Source organism: Seriola aureovittata, chromosome 8, assembly GCF_021018895.1.
Source record: "Seriola aureovittata isolate HTS-2021-v1 ecotype China chromosome 8, ASM2101889v1, whole genome shotgun sequence".
Taxonomy (NCBI): Eukaryota; Metazoa; Chordata; class Actinopteri; order Carangiformes; family Carangidae; genus Seriola; species Seriola aureovittata.
This window is the reverse complement of record NC_079371.1, coordinates 12377688-12402677: the sequence shown is the minus strand read 5'-3', so window position 1 is coordinate 12402677 and position 24990 is coordinate 12377688. Positions and strand designations below refer to the sequence as shown.

Here is a 24990-nt window from a genome sequence, read left to right as displayed (position 1 = left end):
CATCACCATCACCATCATCATCCCACCATCCCTGCCTCTTTTCGCTCCCTCCCGTACACTCTCCTCCATTTCTTCCCCTGGAGCGAGTTTCGCTCAGCAACAGCACTGACGCACACACATGACGAGACAGAATGAGACACTATCTGACTCAGACTGACGCACACACTTGGCATCGAGGTTTTTGCGTGCAAGGACGTGCACACAGGCTCACACAGATGGCCTCCCACTTATGATGATGCACACACACACATAGTAGTAGGCATATGAACCCCCCCCCTCCCTCTACAAATCACAGTAGCCCACATTCACTCGATGTACCTGCAACTCTATCAGCGCTCTGCGTGGTGTAAGACTCCATATATAGGCATTCCTGCTCAAGAGCTCTGACTGAAACAGCCTCCCATCTATTCTCAGCCTCCATTCAGAAGGATCAGAGAGGGGAGGGCGGGAGAGAGAGGGGAGACAAAGAAAGAGTAAGGGGAGGCTAAAATTAGAGGTACAGTAAAAAGGGATGTGGGACAAACTGATACTCTGTCGCCACAGGATGAATAGGTGAACATAACCAAAATCACAGAACAAAAACACACATAAGTTACCTGTTTTCTGTAAATCATGACAGACAAAATATAGAGGATGGGTTTTATGGACTGAGGCCTACAATATCATTTCTGCCAGATCTCATCATCTCTGCTACAAAATAGATGATACAGAATCGATTATATGTAATGAGGCAAAGCCCTGAACATTATATTTTCTCTCGGCAAGCGAACATTTTGTTCCATCACAAGCTGCTGCAGTGTCTCTGACGGAGTGAAGATGAGCAGAGGAGGCGGCGCTGCACAGCTGACTGCTGCTATCCTCTGGCAAAGATAAGTACTGCACCAGAAAGGAGCATATTGTGTGTTGTGTAAGAGGCCATGTTAGGAAAAGGTTATGAAGAGGGCAGGTGTAAGGACACAGTTTTATATCTCAGCTTCATTTAACCAATAAAACATTACAGGTGTAATAAAGATCCAAATGGCACTATTTACAGATAAGTGTAGGGTCTATGTACAGCTGAGTGATGTGGTAGAAATTATATATTAGGATATTAAAGGAAAGGCTCACATTTCTAAAAATCTGACCTGAAACAATACTCACGTGCTTATATGTATGTAGTTCAGTCCACAGTGGATTGAAGACACCTGTTCCCGCTTTGTATTTCAGACAGCTTCTCCTTGCTGAGCTGTGGTGGAGGGAAAGTAACACAAAGGTGGAAAACAAATGGCCACATTTATAAATCGCTTTAATTCGAAGTGTTTTAAAATTTTCACACACACTCATATACTGATACCAGTGAGCTGCCATGATACAACTGTACCATGGTACAATACAGTATATTATGTCATGGTAAATGCAGGAAAACTCACATATAAAATTGTCAAAAACTCTTTTTCTAAGAAATTAACTGTATTCCATTTTGGGCCGCAGCTAATAATTATAGTCACAAATGTCACAACAGTGTGAAAATTGCTCAACACAAGATCTCAGAGTCCAAAGTCTCTCTCTCTTTAAACTACGTTTTGTCAGACCAACAATAGAAAACACAAAACTTACAGGGAACAGAAACACAGAAAATCCTCATTTGAGAAGCTGTAACCAGTTAATAGTTGGTATTTTTACTTGATAAATGACATAATTGGTTCTACAAATGGTTGACAATTACTTCTCTGTCAACTGACGATTGATTAATTGTTTCATTAGATGAAACCAAAGACTTTACATGTGTAAAAACTTGGAATAATCTCAGAATTTGAGGAGAAATATTGACAAAATCATGTATGTGCTTGCACAAACTTAATGACATTACGTTATAATTACAGTTAAACTCAATAAATAACAATATTGAGTTATACTCCCGCCCTTAGTCCATGTGAATTTTGCAATTATACATGAGATGAAGCCTTTAGGTCTCTGACTGATAAGATGTGTGTAAAATGTGCAGGAAACCATCTGCACAACCTGACAAAAAGCCAAATCGCTTCCGGAAGTGTTAATAAAAGATAATAACATCAAAGAGACTGAATGTACAAACCCTTCCACGACAGAGAAATTACACTTTCATTAGCTCAGCTCAGAGGAAATCAGACACTCAGCGTCATAAATATTTCCAAAATTTGAGTGGATCTTTTTGTTGCCAAAATGTATCTGATGTAAATTCTTCTAAATCATTCTAAAATATATCTTAATATCAGCTGCAAATAAGGACACAGAAAAAAATATATCACATAACTTACTGTTTATTAAGATCTGACGCAAACAACATGAACAGTGTTTTTGTTTGAATGTGGTACATCATGTATAAAGTCAATATAAACAGGAATGAGGGTCAGTTTTGGACGTAAAGGTCGTCATTTCTTTTTACTCGACAAAGCTTCGGCTGCAGCGGCTGCAGCTGCTGCTGCATCAGCTTTCAACTTCTCCTCCCTCTGCTCCAAGAAGACTCTGTATTCATCAGCTGAGAGACTGAGGAAGAGGAGGGGGAGAGAGAGAGAGAGAGAGAAACATGATACTCAGTTACCCTAAATGTGTGATTTATAAGTACAGGAAGTGAAGCCTGAGTAAAATATAAACACTGTTAAAAGGCTGAAAGACAAAATGTTGAGGATGGCATCATGATTTAAAATTTAATATCACTGTACAAACAACACATCAGCAGGTTTCCAGTGGAGATGCAGTGATACTTAATAACAAAATTAAATTTTACTTGATAGCAGACAATCTGTCAGCTATCTGCAACATTGACTTGACTTGGCGCCAGAGTCAAAGAGGAATAGCTTCTCTCTGGTCTCAACACAGTGCAACAGTGTTCAACAACCATCCAGGGAGAAATTTCTCCACTGACAGTACTCTCAATAAATCATAATGCACCGCAGCCGCAAGACATGTTAAGTTTTAAGTGAGGGGAAGAAAGGGATTGTGGGAAGAGCACGAAGTCATTAACTGAAGTAGAGACAGAAGCAGCAGGTTGAAGTTGAGTGAGATTCTGCTTGAGCATTGGACTAAAAGAGACTGCAGCAAGATAAATATAATGCTGTGCGCGGCCTGAATGATAAACATCTGTGGAAGAGTGAACACAGGTGGATCTTCACATGCGAAGCTCTTCACAGGTAAGTTTGCAGGAGTGGGTGAGGAGGTGCCACACCTGTAAAATCTAAAGCAATCAAATACAAACGTGTTCTAGTTGACTGTATACAGTAAATGCTATACAGGGCTGCAACTAATGATTATTTCTATTGATTAATCTACCAATGATTATCTCAATTAATGGTCAGTCCTTGATATAGTAGGCCTACAAAATGACTGAATTGATTATGAAAATAATTTCCAGTGAATTTTCTGTTGATCCACTACTTGTTGCAGCTCTTAAAAAAATAAAAAACCAACCTACTTAACTGTTCTGGAAAATCTCTAATTCAACATCACAAAGAGACAAAACATTTTTTTCAAGGATGTTGTAGTTATTTTCTGTTATGTGTTCACAAAGTTGTCTAACCATCGTCCACCATTTGTTTTAAACTTTTTCAGCTGTGATCAGCGCCTATGATGACTTTGTGCAATGCATTGTGGGAGAATAGTGTTTATTTTCTAAAGCTTTTTGGCATTTTTCCCTCGGATAAATCACAGTAGACGTACAGACAGGAAACAGAGAGAGAGAGAGAGGCGAGAGGTGATGTGCGTGACATTGTTGTAATTAGTATTAAACCACAAAGTCCAGCCGGATGCCTGGAGGGAGTTGTTGATTGAACTCTACAGCGAGTTTGGAGACTGTAATTTCTGGTTTTGTATTGAGCTGTTTGTGTTTGTCAGACATTATTATTCACGTTATTTTGTGTACAGCGAGTCAGACCAGGAAGTGCATCATACAACATGATGTCACTTTTTTGAAAAACACTATGAACTACAGCCTTAACCACAGATAGATGAAAATATTAATACACTACCAGCGGCAAATGACATCATTACTGCGGCCAAATCAGTTACAAAAACTAAAAGTAGAAGCATAATTCAAATCTGAATTTACACACTGAGCAAATACTGTGCAACCATGCCTGGTGATATGAAGCACAGAGGCAGAAGAAGAAAAGTAGACGCTGTAGAATGATGTTAAGTATTTGTATGATAAAGACGGATAAAGAAATTCTTCTTCTTGTCTTATTTAATGGCGTATTGTAATATAAATATGCATTGTGCAGCTGTATTACATAGAAAAACATTAACATAAACACAACAAATACAGGTGTATATACCTGCATCTCAATATTGGAGGACAGTGAGTCTTTAAGGATCCACTTGTTAAGGTATCAAACGTCATACTCTATATAAAGGAATCAGAACAGGAGAATTACAGAAGGGGACATCCTAATTCTTGACTCGTTATGAGCCCTTTCACCTTACAACAGTTTTTGCTGCAGGACTTTTTTTATTTTTAATTTTTTTTACTTAATTGGATTTGATTACACACTGAAGATACTGTAAGTGTTTGTTATTGTGGCCATGGTGGTTTCTTTACTGTTATCTTATCTGACCTCTAGTGGCAGTTAGGAGGTACTGCAGCCTTTGTATACGACAAGGCTCATAAAGTGGCTGCTTCTTTGCAGCTCTGCAGGAATGTGTGTGCAGCTTTATGTTTGTGACACCGTGTATCCTCGTTGATGTAAAGAACTTTACACAAAAAGGGAGCAACAATCTGCTAGGACCAACTGACAAGCTCAAGGACCTGATAGCACAGCTTGTGAGCCCACAGGTCAGATTTATGGTATACAACGACATTATGTACCGAGCAAAGAATCAGGACTCACTCATTGACCACTTTGATGCCAAGCGAACGGGCCGAGCCAACGATGCTTTTGACGATGGTCTCGAGGGAGGTGTTCCTCATTTTGAAGCATTCATCCTCAGCTTTCACCTGGGCTATCTCATACACTGCCCTTACTGACACCATCCCTGCTGTCTCGTGGCCTACACACACACACAGATACACACACACACACACACACACACACACACACACACACACACACACACACACACACACACACACAGACACACACAGACACGGGAAGGCAAAAGTGTGAATAATGAAAGAATTAAACATTTACTAAACGCACAAGGTAATGATCAGCACAAGAAGATGAAGCGGGTGTGTGTGTGTGTGTGTGTGTGTGTGTGTGTGTGTGTGTGTGTGTGTGTGTGTGTGTGCAGGTGAAGGTAGCTGGAGAGGGTGATGGGGTGATATTAGGAGTTAACAGCTGAAACGAGTCTGAGGAGAGCTCAGAGCATAAAAAGGTGGAAATCCATAATTCTCTTTCTTTTTTCTCTTTTCTTTTTTTAAACACACCACCTGTGCCACTTGCTCCCTCTGCTGCAGTTCCCCCGCATGTCATGAATATAACATCAATCACAGCAACGCTCCAAACTGAGCCCATGGAGAGTCGTGTGTCCGTTACAGGGTGGGTTACAGCAGGTGAACATTTGAGTGCGAGCAAATACATGAGAGCAGCAGCACGTCTCACCTGTCTTATTGGCCCCTTTCGCTATGCCCGCCGCCTGCTTGAGGAAGTAAGCCACCGTGGGCTGGCCGATCTTCAGGTCATAAGTTCTGTCAGGCTGAGGAGACAGAAAGGAAATAAAATTAAAACCTTTGATCAAAAGTGGGCACGCCAACTTATGGAGGTTTTCATGGAAATATATTCTCATTGTAGCCGGGATTTTAAAAGACACTGAGGTCACGATTCCCTCTGCTCAACACCGCCCCTAAGAAATGTGTCCTTATCCTTAAGCACCAGAAGAAGTCTGTAAGATTATCTTTTTTTTTTCCTTCATATTTATTAGTTACTGTTGCTACGCCTATCAAACGGTCTGTTCTTGCAGGGCATGCGTGCAGTTTACAGTGATAACAGTGGCTGATTTATCATGGAAATTCATAGTAATTGCTGGCATAATGGGGTCTTTGATTTTAGACAGAGGTAAACAAAAACAGGCTCAAAATTTCTACCCGGCAAATGACAACTGTCGCTAGCAAATTTAATCAGCTGTTGCTGTAGCTCCATAAGTGCGAAAACGCCATCACTAGTGACTTTTTAATGTTTCCAACTGGCTTGATTTATAACGAGAGTCTTGTCAAAGGAGCCATAAATATGCACTATAAGATATCATGGTTAAAGACAGACTAAATTTTCCAGGCAAAAAGTCAGCATCCTCACCGTCCAGAGGACATGACATTGAATACATAAAGAGTATGTTCTTATATTGCTGTGTAGAGCTAGTTTATCCAATATTATGTGTGATGAGGAATTTAAGGAAAACATTTAAAAAATTGTATGTCTATGACACCAGGGATCAGCACGCCGAGCCCGGCCTACATTCAACCCCGACCCGATGCCTGTCCCCTGCAGGCGGTGGGCCCACAGGAAGTAAGTCAAACACACCCTTGTCGACTACCTTGTTTGTGATTTTCATGGACAGCCGGGGGGGAGGAGTGTGTCCAGTTTGGGGGTCTCAGTGTTTCCTCTGAGCTATTTGCAGATGATGTGATTCTGTTAGCCGCATCAGACCGTGACCTTCAGCATGCACTGCAGTGTGAAGCAGATGGGATGAGGTGTGAAGTGTGAGGCCAGGGTTCTCTGCTGGAAAACATTGGACTGCTCTCTTCGGGTTGGGATGGAGCGAGTGAAGGAGTTTCTATCTCGGGGTCTTGTTCATGAGGGAGGGTAGGGCGGAGCGGGAGACTGACAGGTGGATTGCTGCAGTGTAAGCACTAAAGTGTCCAGTGATGAGGGAGCTGAGCCGGAAGGCAAAGCTATTGATTTACCAGTTACCCTCACCTATCGTCATGAGCTTTGGGTAGTGACTGAAAGAATGAGGGCGGAGATACAAGCAGCTGAAATGAGTTTCTTCCGCAGGGTGGCAGGGCTCAGCCTCAGAGATAGGGTAAGAAGCTCTGACATCCAGGGTGAGCTCAGAGTAGAGATGCTGCTCCTTTGCGCTGAATGGATCCAGTTGAGGGCGTTCGGGCATCTGGATGCCTCCCGGGAGCCTTCCATGTGAGGTCGAGAACACACTGGAGAGATTATATATCTAATTTGGCCTCGGAGCGCACAAGGAAGAGCTGGAAAACGTTGCTAGGGAGAGGGATGTCTGGACTACTCTGCTTGACCTGCTGCCGCAGCGACTCAACCTCCAACAGAAAACTGATGAAAAAATAAATAAATAAATAATAATAAAAAAAATGGACGGATACATTTTGTTTGTTTTCCTTTAAAGACCTTTTTGGCATTTTCTTCTTCAGTAGACAGTCAGGGTTGGACATGCAACACAGTTCGGTTTGAGTCACAAAACGTATTTAAAACCAATAAAGAATAGGAAAGAGCTGCTAATGTTGGCCCTGTCCTCGGAAATTAATTATGAAATTGTTGTGAAACCAAATCCTTGGAAGTAAAGCTGCCCCAGGTTATGTTTGTAGCTAGTTGACATGCTAATGATTGCAGCTCACGTTAGAGCAGACAAAAAAAAAAAAACAATATTTAATGACTTTCACACACTTTTGCACTTATGTTTTTAGCTTTGAAAGGAAAAAACCCTCTAAACTCTTTAAATGCCTTTTATTATTCTGCTACAGCCCCGTGCACACCCATTCACCATGAGATGAAATCTAGAGATTGACAGGCTTGTCATGTGTGGTAAGAGTTATTAAGCTATAATTGGACGATTTTACCTTCAAACTGGTGGTTTAAAGGCTGATGTGAAGCCATTACCACACTGCCAGGAATATAACTCTGATGGAGGGATAGTAGATTAATCCACTTGGTCTCAATGAATTAAAATTAATACAAAAAGCAGCAGAATAAGTGATTAAACCACGGAGACAACACTGTAAATGTGACCGTGGTGTCCTCAGTCGTAGTTAAGGCTTCACCATAAAAGTTCTGTACCTCTGTTTCTGGCACTTGATCATAACTGAAATTTGATGAAGATCTTCGAACACGTTTTGTCTGAGTAAAGGCACAGACATGTTTCATCAAGTTTTCCTGTATTGTTGCCTTTGGCTGACACTCTTAACACATTTTCAGCAGATACTAATTGATATTCAAAACCGACATATCAACGTTTGAACCAACTTTTCTGAATTCCCCCATTGAAAATTCAAGGAGCGTTTCTTCGTTACTGCAAAAAGTTAAAAGGCCTTTATTGTCGAGGCTACATGATTAAAGCTAAGATGAACACATTTCAACTGCTCACTGGTCTTCCTCAGGGTCTTTAATGAAGCAGTGCGCCTTGAGGTTTTTGCAGAATTCCTTCCCTTTCTTGTGGGATAGTATTAAGCCCACCCCCCTGTACATCAAGAGAACCTGCTTTTTCTTTCATCAGACTTCCTGCACTGTTTTTCATACCTTGTCAAATGTTGCATTCAGGATTGTAATAGAAACCAAAGTCATACTATCAGCAATATGATTTTTTTATTCAGGGTTAACAGATTAAACTTTCTTTTCCTGTTACGACTTATGAGCTTTTGTTGTTCATATTGATATAAGACAACAATTTAAAGCCACCCTATTTGATTTTTCTTTTTGGCCATTTGTGGTCAGTGCATCGACAATGACGTATCCTGTTAAATTCATATGTGAATTTGTCACTTACTTACACATCTGGCAGATGCAAAACAACATAACCATTCATTTCCAGTCGGGTTTCTGATCACCTAGTGAATTTAAGTCCAATATTTATTCTCCTTTTAGCTCCGTTTTAATCTCTTCCTGCTCCTGCATGAGATTTCTGGCTCTTTAGCAGCTCAATGCTCCGCTATGTTCACCAGCTAGCTGCTACTGTGTGGGGTCCCTATTGTTTTTGTTCTGGTTATCATTATTATTATTCCTTGTTTTTTTACATTCACATTATACATGTAAAAATATTGACCAGTAATACTGATTCGTTAATAGATAATCAACAAACACTCATACAAAATTACTTTAACTTCAGAGTAACTTAGGTCATTTGCATGAGGTCTTAATTTGTCTACCCCTGTGTGTTTTCAGCTGTGTGCTGCTGCACATATGCTCTCCAGCCCGATTCCCTCGTCCTTTCCATCCTCCCCTCAGGGCAAAAATAATCCCTTCAGCCTGACTGACTTCTTCTGACCCTTTTCTTTTCATTCAGATCCAGATTCCCTAGCCGGAGACCTTTATAAACCAAAATGTGACATATAGATCCAATCAATAAATCATCTGAGGAAAGTTTACTTTGGATCATCTGTTATCTGTCACATAAAAACAAACAAACAAACAAGCAAATGCCGGGCAATAAACTGTAGGCTGAGCTGAGAGGATACCACAGAGCAGGTGATTTGTCATCACTCAGACTCGTGTTATCTAACAGTGGTGACCTTTCGACAGAGGGAACAGGATTTTTCTCTATCTATGAAAAGGCTATTGGTTGCAAAGGTCCAATAAATTGCTCTTTCCTCCTCCTCAATTTCATAAGATTAAACAAAAACATCTATTGCACCGGCCTTTTTCTCACAGGAGGAAAATACAAAACCAAAAGACAGAGGGAGTGAAACCCCTGCCGCCGAAAAATATTAAAAGAATACTTTTTGGAAAATATGCTTGACGAGTGACATTTAGCTTAGCGCCATGAAATTTGAAAAACACATTCCTGCTCCCCTCCTCAGTAATAACATTGGTGATCCTTGGCTTTCCCCCCAAGTCCCATCATCAGATCAAATATTTAATTTTGGTTTATGATCACACACCCTGCAAATGAACGACATTCCCATCATCTGTAATCTCAGCTGTAATTTATGTAAGGTGCTAATTAAACGTCAAACATTTAAAGTTAGCATTTAGCTGAGGTCAGCTCTCGCTACATGTCTATTTGTGTACGGATTAAACTGATGTAATAATGCTAATTGCTGAGGTGCTAGTGGGCTGATCTGTAAACTTTGGACAGAGCCAGTCTAGCTGTTTCCCCATGTTTCCAGAGTTTATGCTAATCTAATTGCCTCCCAGCTCTAGCTCCTTGCTTAAGACAAAGACACGATATCGATCTTCTCATCCGACTTTGTGCTCAAACGTGAATAAGTAGATTTCACAAAATGTCAAACAGTTCCTTTAAAGTAAGATGAAGGGAACTGTGAGATGTGCTCAAGGCTACCAACAAGCCCGGGGTGAAGGCAAGCTGAGAAACATTCGTCTCAAAGGCTGAAACATGTTGCATGCAAACATTAAACATTACATACAGATTATAGCTACACAGTACAGTGTGAGCAGAGCAAGCACACCACTAAAAACCACCAGCAGATGGCACTGATCGGCAGCAGAGAGGCCCCAGATGTGATGGCAAGAGCTGTTGCGGGATATTGCATGTCAAAATAAATTCACGCTTTTAAAAGGATTAGGCTTCCCCTTCCATACATCACAAACCTTAATTACAAGACACATTTATTCATCTGAAAGGACACAACTCCTGACCTGAAGTGACACACAAAAGGGGGGGGGGGGGGGGGGGGGGGGGGGCAATCAATATGCGGTTGTGTAAAATAAAAACTACAAGCTCACAACACCTTTTTTCTGAGTAATTCACATCTCTTGCATGCACTTAATGCTTCTTGACTCCAAGTTCCTCTGGGTATTGCTTCATTAATGAATGCAAATGGAAAAGCTTACTTCGGTGGTAGAGTATGAATAATGGAAGTGCTCTGGTAATGTTATGCAGCTAGTGGAATTAACCACAATTGTGGGAGGGAGGGCTGCTAAGCGTAAAGGGTCAGGGATGGGTTAGAGAGACCCACAAAGAGACGCACCTTCACATGGACCTTGACTGGGAGAGGAATGCCCTCCTTCAGCTCTTTGGTTTTCTCATTGAAGTCCTTGCAAAACTGGCCGATGGGGATTCCTCTCTGGATAGGAACAAGGGAGGGAAAAAGAGAACCAAAAAATAAACATGGTAAAATGGCGGAGGGTTGCTTTAAAATGTGTGAGGGGTCTGTGCTCACAAACATTCACTCAAACGTCACTCATGTCAGACTCTGCTGCAAGAATACAGATGCCTGAGCAACTGTCAGTCAATCTGAGCTTCACAGAGGTCTAACTGTATTCACACACACGAGTGACTCAGGGTGCCGGTGTGTATATATATATATATATATATATATATATGTGACTACTGTGTGTGTTTGTGCTACAATGTTTTGATGGAGTCATTTTTACAATTCATACCAGTTATTCTCGTTATATTCACACTGAGATGTATGTGTGTGTGTGTATGTACGTGTGTGTGCTCTGTTGTTCCAGACAGAGTGTTTGTTTCTGTGTGTGTGTGTGTGTGTGTGTGTCTGTCACTCGAGCTATGACTGAATGCATGTTGGTGCCTAGAGCCAGAGAAACCCAGTGATGAATGAGGCTCCCATTTTCCAGCTCCTGCGAGGCCAACCAGAGCGAAAGCAAAATGGATGGGTGACATTAAGTCAACACCCGGCCAGCGCGGCTCCTTTGCACCATTCCTCTTTGGAGATGAATTCAGTGGCAAAAACTAATAAAGAATCTAATTATTACTGCTGAAATTTAAACTGACCTTCACCCGCCATCCTTCCCAAAGGCAACACTCTGATTGAAATGTTCATTTCAGAAATGAGGGGAAGAAAAAAAAAAAAAAAAAAAAGATTTTTATACACAGTTTAATGGACTCGTGAGCTTGTATTGCTCCACGACAGCGCGGGGCTTTCAGATTCTAATAATGCATCTGATGAAAAGTCACTCATCCTGAGACATTCTCCAATGACACAAAAGGAAAGACATTTATTTGAACTTAACGGAGCAGTAAGTTCCCTGAACATCATCTCCTCTAAAGGACTCAAAAGAACCTGATGAATGCTGATGAGTTGCTCAATCTACACAACCCCATCACTTCATTAGCGTCTAAAGCACTGCTCATTACTCACTGGTATTTCTGTGCACCCGCTAACACAATAACAAACTCATTGAAATTTCAACCTATCACATGAGTTGAGGGAGGTTATTGTTTCACAGCTGATGGGTGCTGTTTGAATTACAATATTCCACTAATGAAATGAAACGCAGTTACGTCCCCAGAGCCGTCGCTAGGCTCTACCTTCCCTCCCCTCCCATACTTATTAATAGTAATCCCATGTCAACCTCACCACCTTCTATCCACGCCTTTCCCTCCCACTCCGCCTCCCATAAAACAACACAGCGAGGGTAAACAAGTGGGGAGGGAGCACTGAGGAAATTCTAATTAAATATGGATTAATATAAAGGCTATGATGTTGGGTATGAGTCAAAGCAAACCCTGGGGCCCTGCCTCACACATTCAGCTCCCGTTCGTTTCCTTCTGTTCAGTCAATGTCGGATAATGATCTCTCCCACCGACTCAGACGGCCCTTTCATGCCACACAATGCCATGAAAGGGACTCGCTGACCAGCCAGAGATAATGCCTGATGCTTCTAAAATGTGCTTAAGCACGAACAGCGAGACATTATGCGGACAGAGGAGCGACTGTGCTAAAGATAGACAGAGGAAAAGACTTCACACGGCATTTCCTTACCAGACAGTCCTTCAATGCTAAAAGGGCTTAGATAAACATTTTTAAAAAAAAGGCTAAAGAGGGGCAAATAAGACAGAAGATTGGCCCGAGGACCAGAGACATGACCCACTTGGGGAGAGCAGACAATTTGCCCTGAGCTCTGCAAACAATTAAATATGCACCAGAGACAGGTAATCATATTTTAATTAAGATGTTCCACAAGAGTCCAGACATCTCAGCCTCTGAAGATGACAGCGTGAGCGAGTTTTATTTTGGCCTCGGGCTATTTAATGGTTTAACTGCAGTAATTGTGGTGATTGGACCATGTTGGTAATTGCAATCGCAGTCTCTAAATGTGGCAGAGGGCTGGCGTGCCGTGAAAGCAAAGTTCAAGGTTTGCTCCCCCAACTTCCTATGACATTTATCAGACAGAGAGAACTAGAACAGTAACATTCATGCCTTGGCCAAATCGCTAACCCCGCTCACTGCATCTGAGCATCTAATCATCCTCGAGTCCGAGCTGCTGGATAAATCCTCTCTCTTCCACCATGACTGATTAGAGCCGGGTGCTCTCCAGTATAAAATGGCTGCAGCCCATCACCCAAGGCGGGGCCTTCCACGCCGGCTGTGGACGAGGACATTCAGCCGCACATCTTCAAAGACTTCTGAGATCCTGGGCACCAGGATTAAACGCTAATCTACGAAGATATTTCTCGCCGTCAAATCCAGCAGCGACAGTGGTGAGTAATTGCTATATGATCCATTCGAGTTCAGCATGGCAGAGTCTTATTACTCGTAATTATGAGAGCAATTAGGCATTTGCAATTAAAATCTGAGAAATGTCCATTTGATTTGACCCTTCCACCATATTCTCTGCAGTCTTTTTTGACACTCCCTCCGTGCTAATGTGATTGGCCTTTCAGCTTCACTAACTCTTTTTAACAAGATGTAGCACTGGTGTGGCAGGATGGCAATGGTGTGTGTGTGTGTGTGTGTGTGTGAGAGAGAGAGATAGAGAGAGAGAGAGAGAGGAGAGACAGGGATGGGGAAGAGGTGTATTAAGGTTGTCAGAATGTGGCCAGTGATCTTGGTCACAATGACAGCAGGTTTGTTTGACCAAGGTGAACAACAGGAGAGGAGAGAAGTGCAGAGAAGGCCGCAGGAGGTCCTCATGAATATGGGTGAGAGTGTGTGTGTGTGTATGTTTATGTATGAATACTTCGGCCTCATTTCATTCTGACAAGACTACAAGACCATCAGTTGAAGAGTGGATATGTGTGCATATTAAGCTGCCAGGGACTGCTGACGGTGAGGAAGTGTTCACTGTTTGGTCGCAGGTGTTTCTGCATCTGAGAGAACAGGGGGAAGAAAAAGAAAGAAAATAGGGAGAGAAGAAAAGAAAGGGAGAGGAGGATGAGGAGGAGGAGAAGAGCGAGGAGGAGATGGGAGGAGATGAGAAAGAGAGGGAGAGTAGGTCAAGAGAGGTACTGTGCTTATGGAAGCGTGACAAACATGGAGATAAAGGACACAGACGCAGGATAAGGCCTTGGGGCAGGAGGCAGAATTAATTGCCCCTGGCACATTAGGCCACTGGACAAATTGCCCTGGGTGGTCGACACGGAGGAGGACTGCGACACGGTGACAAAGGTGTTACAGTGGAGAGAGGCTGGCGGGAGGCGAGGTTAATTAAACTCTTCAGTGTGAAACATTCTCATTCATTACCTTCATTACCCTGTTCATTTAATCTGCTCCGGTGTTGGCATTTTATCACATCCAGCCCCATTGTAGCGTCATACAGCTGATTAGGTTTCATGTTGAACCCCTGAGCTGCACAGGGGGTAAGTGAGAGTGAGAGTCAGTTTGGGTCTAACAGAATCAGCTACACACAGCATACGCCACAAAATAAACTGAGTTCACGCTGGACATACATTTTACTTGATTTTCCACCCTGGAATCAGTGGATTAGTCTTAAAAGTGGAAAATGAAAACTACTTTCACCCCTGGTCTCCAGCGAACTGTGATGAGGGCAATATACAGCCCTGCATAAAAGAAGTGAGGAGCGCGGCTCAAACGAGCATGAGTGCAGATCTGACAGCATGAACCAAATTCAGGGACTTGTCTTTATAACAACCACAACAAACCAAAACTTCTCAGCAGTGTTTTTGCTGACTGGGGTTTTTTGCTTAAAAACAGACACAGCCTTCACTTGCTTGTACGTGGCACAGGAGGAAGAATTTGCTGTTTGAGGACAAGGTGAAAGCAAACGACCAAGCGGGCCACGGTGAAGCAAAATGGATAGCATCGCGACAAAACATCCCATTTTCAACTCCATTAGGCCCCCCTCACAGCCCTGACAGTTGTGCTTTTTGCCACTTCACATGATTAATCACGTGTGGAGCCTGCAACAGAAACACAGGAGCCCGAACAGCAGGCAGCTGAGGCTCCACGCTCCACGGAGATGACTGAAAAATCACAAGATACGCTGACAAGTGAAGGAGGGATGCACAAAGAAAGAGAATCAGGAGCTGGAACAAAGTCAGACTCCAACAACAACTGGTAGCGATGTTTTAACAAAGCTTAGGTTTGTGAAGTGTTCAGAGTGAATGTTAAACACTAAAGGCGCTTTTCTATTTAAAAGGGATACTCCACCAGTTTTACACATCAAAGTTTGTTTACAGGTGTTGGGGAGCCTTTTGTGTCTGCACAAAGTCTGATAAACTGCCTTGTGTGATGTCACTTGAGGCCTTGGTTGGGTCTGAGAACTACAGATTTTGGGGTGTGGATCTGACCAGACCTCTGCAGCCTCCTCCTCAGCCTCGCTCGAGGCTACAGTGACACGAAGCTACATTAGCTGATACTAGCACAACAAACCTGAATCTAAATACCCAACTCTCAGCAGTTGAGCTGCATTGTGGGTAATGTAGGTGCCATGATTCGACAACAAAGAAGAATGAGCATTTTTAAATCTTTTTTTGTCCGTCATGAGTCAGACAGTGTTTCAGTCGCTCAATGCTTAAACAGTGGAATACTATTTTAATTCATGCCTCACACTCTGATGACACAGTAAGAGCCAAGAGGAGGAAGGTGGAGGGACCGAGTCCACCATGTTTGCAGAGGTCAGCCTCAGGTCTGTTGTGGATCGGGCTCGCTGTTGACGCCGTTAGCATTCTTGGACAGTAGCCCCATGTGTCCTTCCAAACTTCCCCAATCATGTCATGAGGCAAAAAGTGATGACTGCACATTACTGTGGACAGCCTGCCCAACTGGCTGCCCCTCGCCCTCCTCTGCTATTGTCACCGTTCCCCCTCTGTCCTTTTTCCTGCATCGCTCCCCCTCTCTCCTCTCTCTCTCTCTCTCTCTCTCTGAAAGTGAGCCAGTGTGCAGAGTGACCTTCAACCACACCCACAGGGAACAAAAAAAAAAAAAAGAAAAGAAAATAGGGGGATAATAGCAGGATGGAAGAGTGAATGGGATAAACATGTGGAGAGAGGTGACAAAAAGGGAGTAGAAAGAAGCTGAGGGGTGAAGAAGAACAGGGGAGAAAAAAAAAGAAGAAGGAAAAAAAAAAGAAAAAAAAAAACCCATGCTGAAGTGAGGAAAATGGAAAATCTCTCTTCTCTTGGAAGCCAGCGGAGCGCAGAGCTGAATCTGACAAGAAAGATGGCTCTCCATCCCCTCTCTCACCAGCCTGATTAAACCTCTCACTTTAAAATGAACCCGGCACACTGAGAGCCACAGAAACGAGGCAGTTGAGGACTCGGAGCCTGTGGTAAAGGTGCAGAGTGGGATGCCTACAGATTCACTTGGAGGAGCAGGACCTTGAGGACAAGGTGATGCTGTGAAATTCCTCAAAATTGCATCTGTGGTTGACAAAGGAGCAGAAATTGAATTTTGGAATGAGGAAAGCAGCCAGCTCTTTTTTGAAACTGTTTCCAAAAGATTCTCAGAATCCTGTTCCCAATCTTTCTGTTTTAGTATGCAGTAAGCCAGCTGTAATGAGTTAATCTACAACAGAGGGATGATTTCCTTGTGTGACTAAGACAGTAAGTAGACAGAAGGAGGGCTAATTAAAGTTGTAACATCTGCCTTCTGAGCTCTAAATGTGTCTACAGGCTACAAGCATCTTTCGCTCCACTTCCCCCGCTCCTATTTCAAAGGAGGAAAGATAAATAAGGTATCCGCCTGCTCCCAAACAATGCAACTAATCTTCAGCAAGTGGCATCATCATGATTACCATAACCAATGAGTATACTGTAGCTGGGTGCTCTAAAATATTCATAGCATCTTCTTCCAGCTAAACTTCCACAGCTGGTGTTGGAGGAGAGGAGGAGAAACTGAAGAGGGTGGGAGGTCTGGACTGGAGCACGTAGCCTGCTTACAAATTAACACCACAACCAAACTCGGACAGCGTGAGTGAGTTCCTCCTCGTCCTCCTCTCTCCGTCGCACCGCTCTGCCTCCCCCCCTCGTCTCATGTGCCATCTCCTCGCTCGGATCGGTCTGCGGTCTCCACTTTCAACGGTTCCGCGTCCCCGCCGCGTTGATGCCGCTTCTGCTCCCACTTCTTGAACGACTTCCCCGGCATCTCCCGCACACAGCCGGAGCCTGACCGAGCAGCAGGAGCAGCAGCATCAGTAGCAGCAGCGGCAGCAGCAGCAGCAGCAGCCCTGCACGGCTCTCTGCCCCCGCTGCTGTGTTAAAAGATAAAAAAACCGACAACGGCAGACCCCGACACTGCGGGGAGGTGACAGATCCAGATCCAGATCCAGATCGAACCTCTGCGACGACCAGCCGAGGGACGGAGGTATCAGCCATGCCAGATCTGCACGGAGGAGCAAATCTTGATAAGTATGAGCCGGGGGTTATTTATTATTATTTTTTGTTCCAACAAACTCGGGGCTGCTTGGTGTGGCAGTGGCGATGACTTTCCTCTCGATGAGCCTTCCCCTGGAGCCTGACTGTATCCAAACACCCGGACTGTAAGAATCAGACTTTATCACCGAGTCCGGCTCATCAGCGACTATAAAACAGACTTTATTGGCCACCGACGGCGCTTCTACTTGGGAAGATAAACACATTACCTGCTGTAAATCAAGCCAGGAGGATCGAGCCCAAGTGCAAGACGAATGGTTTGGGTAACTAAAGCTTCACTTTACTAGCGGCCATGCACGGATAAACCCTACAATACCTGCTGTTAGGCTAATAGGGCAGTTATGAAACAGGTGTTGCAGAGAAGCAGTTTAGTAGAGATTTTTAAATTGCCAGAGGATGCACAGACGTCGCACAACAGCACTGCATGCTGGGGCAGCTAATGATAACCACATTTAAGGCAATAATACAAAAAATAAAAATAAAATAAAATAAAACGTGATAATTCAAACTCATGATAACTGCATCACCGAGATCCTCGGGCAACACTTGGGCTGCGACCTGATAAATCAACAGATGTTTGAGTCATGTGGCTTTAAGTCTGGAGAGGGGATTTATTCAGCAGCGCATTATCAGGGATTGCACACTGCCCGCTTCTCCATTAATTAATTAGTTTGCACATAATGGCACAGACCTCGTCCTGATGCCCTTGGTGCTCCAGAGCCACCTGTGACAACTTGAGAAGGAGCTCCTTCTTTGATGTTATGTGCAGCTCCGTGAGGGCTGTTTGTGGAGATGGACTGGGTGTAGACAAATTAATCTGGGCTCTGCATGGATTTCTGTCCACCTGGAAATCACCCAGTATTTATAGAAAACAAATCCAAGTGGCAAACCCCACCCCTTGCTTTATCTTTGTCAGTGTTGCACAGAAATGGGCAGCTTTTTTGGATGATTACTTGGACAGTAGTGCACATGGGAGGGAAGCCATGTGCACTAGTGGGGTAAAAAGATATTTATTTATTTATTTATGGGGGGGGTATTTCATTGCAAAGCAGGACACAGGCTCAAGGCAGTAATAAAAATAAAAACGGACAAATCTGTCACCTGCACACTATTACATGCCATTACTCATGCTTTACAGAGAAATAGGTTGCCTCACCTTGTCAACAGCAGTGTCACTTGCCAGACAGGGGAATGATGAATTTAGTCATTATTGATGAGCTGAGTGGACACGCGGCCTGTCATCCCCGTCCCTCACTCAGAACAGAATAAATTACACTGTGCTGACAGGGAGTCAAAACACAAACACCGGCTGACAAGGGAGATTTCCAGGGTGAAATTTAAGGCGCAGGTGGAATAACTTAAGAGGCGCGACCTCCTTGGGGGAAAAGAAAAAAAAAAAAAAAAAAAAAAGCCAGCTGCAACTGTGGCTTGCAAACTTCTCCATCTCCTCCCTCCCCCGCACAGTGGGTTTGTTCCCAGAGAAAGAAAAACCAAATTTAAATTCCAATATCCTCTCAATCTGCAGCTCGGAGAAATTCGTTCAATTTTTCAGGGAATGATAATCAAGTTGCAGTGTGCGGTGAGACAAAAGGCTTCGTAGACAACCAGATATTACGAATGCTGGCATGATCCATGCCTGTCCTCCCACCATGCCTCCGAGCGGATTAATCAGTCGAGATCTTTCCTTTCCTCATCTCTTTGATTCATCTGTTTCAGAACAAACCCTAATGTCTGTGATATTTCAATACCCACGGTGATGAATACATTTGGATTCATCCAGGCCAAGCTGGCTCATGAAATGCATGTCTTTCTATAAGTGGGTGGAAGTCACTTTCTATCTGCATTTGAGTCTTTTTCTCTTCATCACTTTCACCCTCTCTCCCCCTGAGCTTATTTATGAACTATTACCATCATACAGTAACACTTTATTAGGCATGTAGGCAGCCAAAAGGCCTATTAATCTTTCAGTTGCAGTCTTATGCTCATTCTCCTTCTACACACACACACACACACACACACACACACACACAATCTCAGAACCCCTTTTTTACCCAGTGGAGTTACTCAGCCCTCTTCACAGCACCGAGGAGATGGCAGAGCTCCTGTTAGTCTTACAGTGAAGGAAGTGATGTGTCTTCCATCAGCAAGATATCAATATACATTTTTCACTTGCAGACTTTTCTCAGAGGCCGCAATCATGCTGACAATCTCTCGCTCGATCACGCTCAACTGTTGCCGTTACGACACATCTGAGCTGGTAATGATTTTATATTATAATGTCATCGATCCAGTTGAAGGGTTGACACCCCCGAGGGGCGCTGAACAGACAACAGACAGTCCAGCGGGTCTGTGCTGTGCCTTTCAGCTAAATACGACAAAGAGATGTTGGTTCGATTACACTGTACAGTCAATGATCATTTGTCATGCTGAAAATCAATACTAAGGTTTATATTGTCTGTGGCTGAGATATGAGCCGCAACAAAAAAAAAAAAAAAAGAGGAAGCCAAATTAGCATTGCCTGCATGCACTCAGCCATTTGCACACAGTGTGTACACAAAGACACGAGTCGAACACATCTCTAAACAAATAGCAAGTTATCAATATTCATCTGAAATGAGAGGGGAATTTGCAGTGATTAAAGTCTGCAGCACAGTATGAGAATAAACATGGCAGACTATAGAGGCAAAGAAAAGCCTTTGACAGGGCACCTAGCTGCGCCTGAACACAATTAATTAATAATGAATGAGCTGAGAAAAAAAAAAAAAAAAAGAGCAGAAACAACAAAAATGAAGAGAAAAAAGTAACAGCAGAGAATTTGGCGGAAATCTCAGAATCAAAAAGGAGCATTTGTTCAAGACCTTTATGGAAAATGAAGAGTATTTAATTCAAAGCGCTGCAGAGTTAAAAAAAAAAAACAAACAAACAAACAAACAAACAATTTAACAGGCTTCTCAGCTTGAGCAGCCAGGGCAGATGTAGCGCTGGCCAAAGATGAAGGGCGCTCAGTGCTTACTCGGCAGCTACTGTCTCCAACCATAGCAACAAGCGTCAAACTATTTTACATTAGGTTTTTTTTTTTTTTTTTCGGTTTTAAATTTGTGCTGGAGGAAAAAAAAAAAAAAAAAAAAAACCAACATCTTCTTATCCTGCAAATTTGTCAGTGTTAGTGGGAACAGATGGCAGCGTGTGGATGATGTGAGCAGAGTTTGAATTCTGTTCATGTAACAGATTTCCCACTGTGCCTCTGTGTCTCTTTCAGGCATGGTGCCCACGCCCCAGGTGTGCGTATCAACCCTGGTCACGGTGAGCACGATGGCAGTGGTGGACCTCTACCTGCTGGAGCAGAGCATGCTGGGGGCTCATGGTCTTCCCGGACCGAGCGTCTGGCAGTGTGCGGTGGTGTTGCTAGGCGATGTGGGCTTTCTGCTCGCTCTGCGCTTCGTGTCGGCCGGCGTGGTGTCAGAGGTGCGGTCGCCACGCCGCGGTTTTGCCAACGCCCTCTGGTTCCTGTTCCTGTCCCTTCTCCAGCTCAAGCTCTTCTTCGTCTGCCACAACTACAGGCAGGAACACCGGCCGCCCGACCCGCTGGCCAGGAAGACCCTGACGCTGCTGCTGTCCATCTGCCTGCCCTCCCTGTTCCTAATCCTGACGGGAGCTGACCACATGACCCCTCAGCGCAGGAAGCAGGAGGTGCGGGGCCGGCTGCTGTGGGTGGTCGTGGACCTGCTGGACGTGCTGGACCTGCAGGCGGGGCTGTGGGAAGTCCAAGGAGGGGTCACAGCGGGGACCGGAGGGATCGTTGAGCAGAAGCTGCCCATCTGGGCCGAGGGCCTGGTCTTCTTTTACTGCTACGCCCTCCTGCTGCTGCTGCCGTGTGTGGCCCTCACAGAGCTGGGGGCCACCGGCCTGCCAGGACAGAGGGGGCCCCGTAAGGAGGCTTTGTACCCTTGGCTCAGCTTGGTCACTATCAATATCTTCACCCTGGCCCTGAGGGGCACAGGCATGCTGTGGTACAGGGACCCTCGCGTGTCCACTGTGTTCCTGGGGAAGAACCTGCTGGCTCTGGCTGTGAAGCTGAGCTCAGCCTGGGAGAGACACAAGCAGGAGCGTGCTGCTGCAGGAGCTGGGACTGTGGCTGGAACAGAACCAGGAGAGTCCACCCTGCCAAGCCAGAGCTCGGAGCAGGGAGACGGACAAGCCCAGGGGAAAGCTCCTCCCTCTCATTATCACACACTGTCTCGCTCCCAAAGCCACACTCTCTCCCATGTCAGCCTGGAGCCCGCAGAGACGCCCTTAAGACCCTCTTTCATCTCCCATGAACTCTAGAGAGTCTCACACAGTCTGAACATGCACGCATGCACAAACGCATGTACACACACACACACACACACACACACACACACACACACACACACACACACACACACACACACACACACACACACACACACACACACACACACACACACACACACACACACACACACACACACACACACACACACACACACACACACACACACACACACACAGAAAACCAGCCAAGCCAGTATCACATCCAAACAGATAACTTGTATTGAATTTCAGTACAACAGTGATGGCTATGATGCAGAGCTGTGGAAATGCATTTGGCAAGCTCGGCTTTCTGCACATTTTGTTGTGCTAAGAATAACTAAAAATGCATTGCTGTGATTTGTGGGAGTGTATTTTTAAATTGAACACTGTGAACACATCTATCAGTGTGTAAAGAATATTCCAGAAATGTAAGCTGAAGTCTAGTAATGTTTATTGTTCTTCAATCTGGGCACAACTGCCTCAACTGCCACGATTTTGCTGAATTCTGTCCTTCACAAAACATCTTGACGTTGTAGTTTGAGTTCTTTTTTTTTTTTGACATTTAAAACTTAAGCTTTATTTCTCTATAAAAATCTGAAGATACTGAATTTGAGTAGAGGTGAGGAAAACACACATTTGCTATTTGAGTTTAGTTCATGTGGTTTGTGGGGGAAAAAAAAAATTACATCGCAACTCTTCTGCCATCAGATGCCAAAAAAATTAACTGTGACACTTCAGTGTATATTTTCTCTGGTACTTCACAGGGAACTTTCACAGAGATAATTTTAATACAGAGGAGGGATGATTTATTTTTTTTTCTTCAGCAGCACAGAGATGAGATTTAAAAGCCATCTAGCAGTAAAACTCACTCTACACTGTGCTCCAGTATTTCAATGTAGAGTCTAACCCAGTGGTTCCCAACCTCTTTGGCTTGTGAACCTTTAAATCAAAGTCTTCTGGTGACCCTGAGTTATGTTCCTTTCTTCAATTTTTTAAAATCTTTTTAGAGGCCTGAAGGTGTCATCTTGTTTTTCACAATATAAAAATAGAGAGGTTACAGAATAATCAGAAAAATAACCAATTTGTGTGGCATATAGATGTTATTTTTCCACATACACAGCATTTTTCTTTTCATAACCTCATGACCTCCCAGATTTATCTTGCGACCCCTGTGAGGGTCAAGTTTGTCCACCACGAGTGCAGCGGCGCCAGATTTTCATTCCCACCAAAGGTAACACTGACAGATTTCACTTATTACTTCCTCTTGTCAGGCAGAAAGCGTTAAACAGAGGAAGCAGTCGCTGTGCTGTTTGGTTGGAGTGAAAAGCTGCAGACTCACGGGCCTCGTGGTTGACCATCCCTGCCAAGCTGTGTTTTTGGTCCTATGACATCTTTTATTTGATTTAAATGCAGAATTTAAACATCAGTTAACTGGGTGGAGATTTCAGAGATGCATACTGTGTCCTCGTGTATGTTTCATATGTGTTCAACTATTGCTGTTAAAACCATCCAATAGAGACTTTAACACAACAAAATGTGCATAATTCAAGATACCAACTGTTAATGAGAGTTTCCATGAAGTAAGTCTTTTAATGGTAGGGCTAAGAGATAGGCAATAAGCATTTTTGCATTATCTGAATCCTATTTTAACACAAACTACAGGTCTATTTTACTGCACTGTTTACAAAGACAGAATACCAATGTAAGTAATCCCTTTACAGTTTCAAAACATATTCAAAATTCATGTTTTGCCATCTTTTGTCATCTGTACTAGTCTCACAGTCTCCTCGGGACAGCTGCCTGTCCCGCCATCAAATCCCTTTTTTCACTTTAGATGAGAGAGTTCACTTTTTAATCCCATATGAATTATGGATGGAGCCTTTTCATTCACAACCTTGTTATGATGTGGGTGTTGTAGTATGTGGGTGTCGTGGGATTATGGGTCAGAGCAGCAGGTGTAGAGGATGTACAGTACAGTCAAGTGCCTTGTTTCCTCATGGAGCTACGAGCCTCTGGGTTGTTACGAGGCGAACACGTTATGTGTACCATGTGGAACTTGGACATATGCCATGTGTATACTGTGAAGTTATTCCACAGCTGTTGTCAGCTACACCTCCAGGACAGAGTGCAAACTAATAAAGTGTTTCATACTTGCCTAGTGTTGACAGTTCATTGGCTATTATGTAGGAGCGTTATTGGCAGCCTGTCGCCCGCACATAGGGAAAAAACAGGAGGAGTCCGTCCAAATTATTCATAGCCAACAGGCTTTTGAAACAAATAACTGCCTCATACTCGCAAAACCTCCGCTACATTAAAGTCAATCAGCTCTCTTTCTGCAGTCAAAGAAAATTGCATGTTTTTATGTTTTCCTCATGCTGAACTGGTGAAGTGAATGGAAGCTCCCCATTTATTCAAGGCAGAGGAGCGTGCTCTTTGCTTCAGAGAGCGGCACACTGACGAGAGGCCGTCATTTATCACAATTACGCCAGCGGCCCCATCAGCCCGGATCCCCTCGCAGTAATCCTTGAGTGTGCTGTCGTGTTGTCTGCCTTTAATGCTGAAAGAGGAGAAGTCTTGATGCGATGGGGTGTGCATGTCAAGACTTGTGGTAAGTGTGTGTGATGTGGAGTGGACGGGCTCTCCGCTCGCAGCGGCTGTGAATGCACCCGTCGGCCTCTCCTCTGAGCTTTAATGGTCCTATTAATTGAAATTGAGGCTATTTGTCAAAATGTTGTGTAAAAAGTGTTTATTCTCACTGCTCTCTGCTTGATTTACAGGCTGTTTTTACAGGATGTATTAAGACTAATGTACACACTCAGCCACAAAAAGAAATTCGTTTATACTTTCAGTGGGGAATTTCTCTCCGGTTCAGAGAGACTTTTAAGGAAAAAACCACAGAGGGATAACCAGTGTAGTAGACAGCATCCAACTCTCATCTACCCTGGCTCTTTCATCTCCTCCTCCCTCGCTCACTCTACATTTCAAACACACGCATTCTGGTTGCACTCACTGTTGGGCAACTTCTCATATTTCGATTATACTAAAGCAGCGACTGCATAGGCAGCAGCCTCGGTAAATGACTACCTCTTAGAATTTGTTATACCTGTTAAGTTCTGGAAACAATGCTCAGCGTTTTCCCTCAGCTCCCACCGACTCTCATAGTCTGCTCCTGAAGAAAAGTCGAGCCACTCTCCTATTTTCTTT

General features: G+C 43.7%; 2 protein-coding genes across 3 annotated transcripts in view; one reads left to right on the top strand and one right to left on the bottom strand.

The window, feature by feature from the left end:
• Positions 1-2261: 2261 nt before the first annotated feature.
• Positions 2262-24990, bottom strand: part of mrpl11 (mitochondrial ribosomal protein L11) — a 41050-nt gene continuing 18321 nt past the window's right edge. Inside the window, exons 3-6 of the mRNA XM_056383260.1 lie at positions 10841-10936; positions 5556-5649; positions 4842-5001; positions 2262-2505 (exon numbers count right to left, since the gene is read on the bottom strand). Of these exons, the coding sequence (XP_056239235.1) occupies positions 2391-2505; positions 4842-5001; positions 5556-5649; positions 10841-10936 (465 nt within the window). The 3' untranslated portion in view covers positions 2262-2390. The remainder of the gene's footprint in view (positions 2506-4841; positions 5002-5555; positions 5650-10840; positions 10937-24990) is intronic.
• tmem265 (transmembrane protein 265) lies at positions 16602-23941 on the top strand. Of its 2 annotated transcripts, none has more exons than XM_056383259.1 (2): positions 16602-17427; positions 20711-23941. In XM_056383259.1, exon 2 carries the CDS (start codon positions 20713-20715, stop codon positions 21775-21777), a length of 1065 nt encoding a protein of 354 aa, XP_056239234.1. In that variant the 5' UTR covers positions 16602-17427; positions 20711-20712; the 3' UTR covers positions 21778-23941. The 2 variants fall into 2 exon arrangements, with proteins under 2 accessions (XP_056239234.1, XP_056239233.1); XM_056383258.1 differs by having other exon boundaries at positions 16605-17714.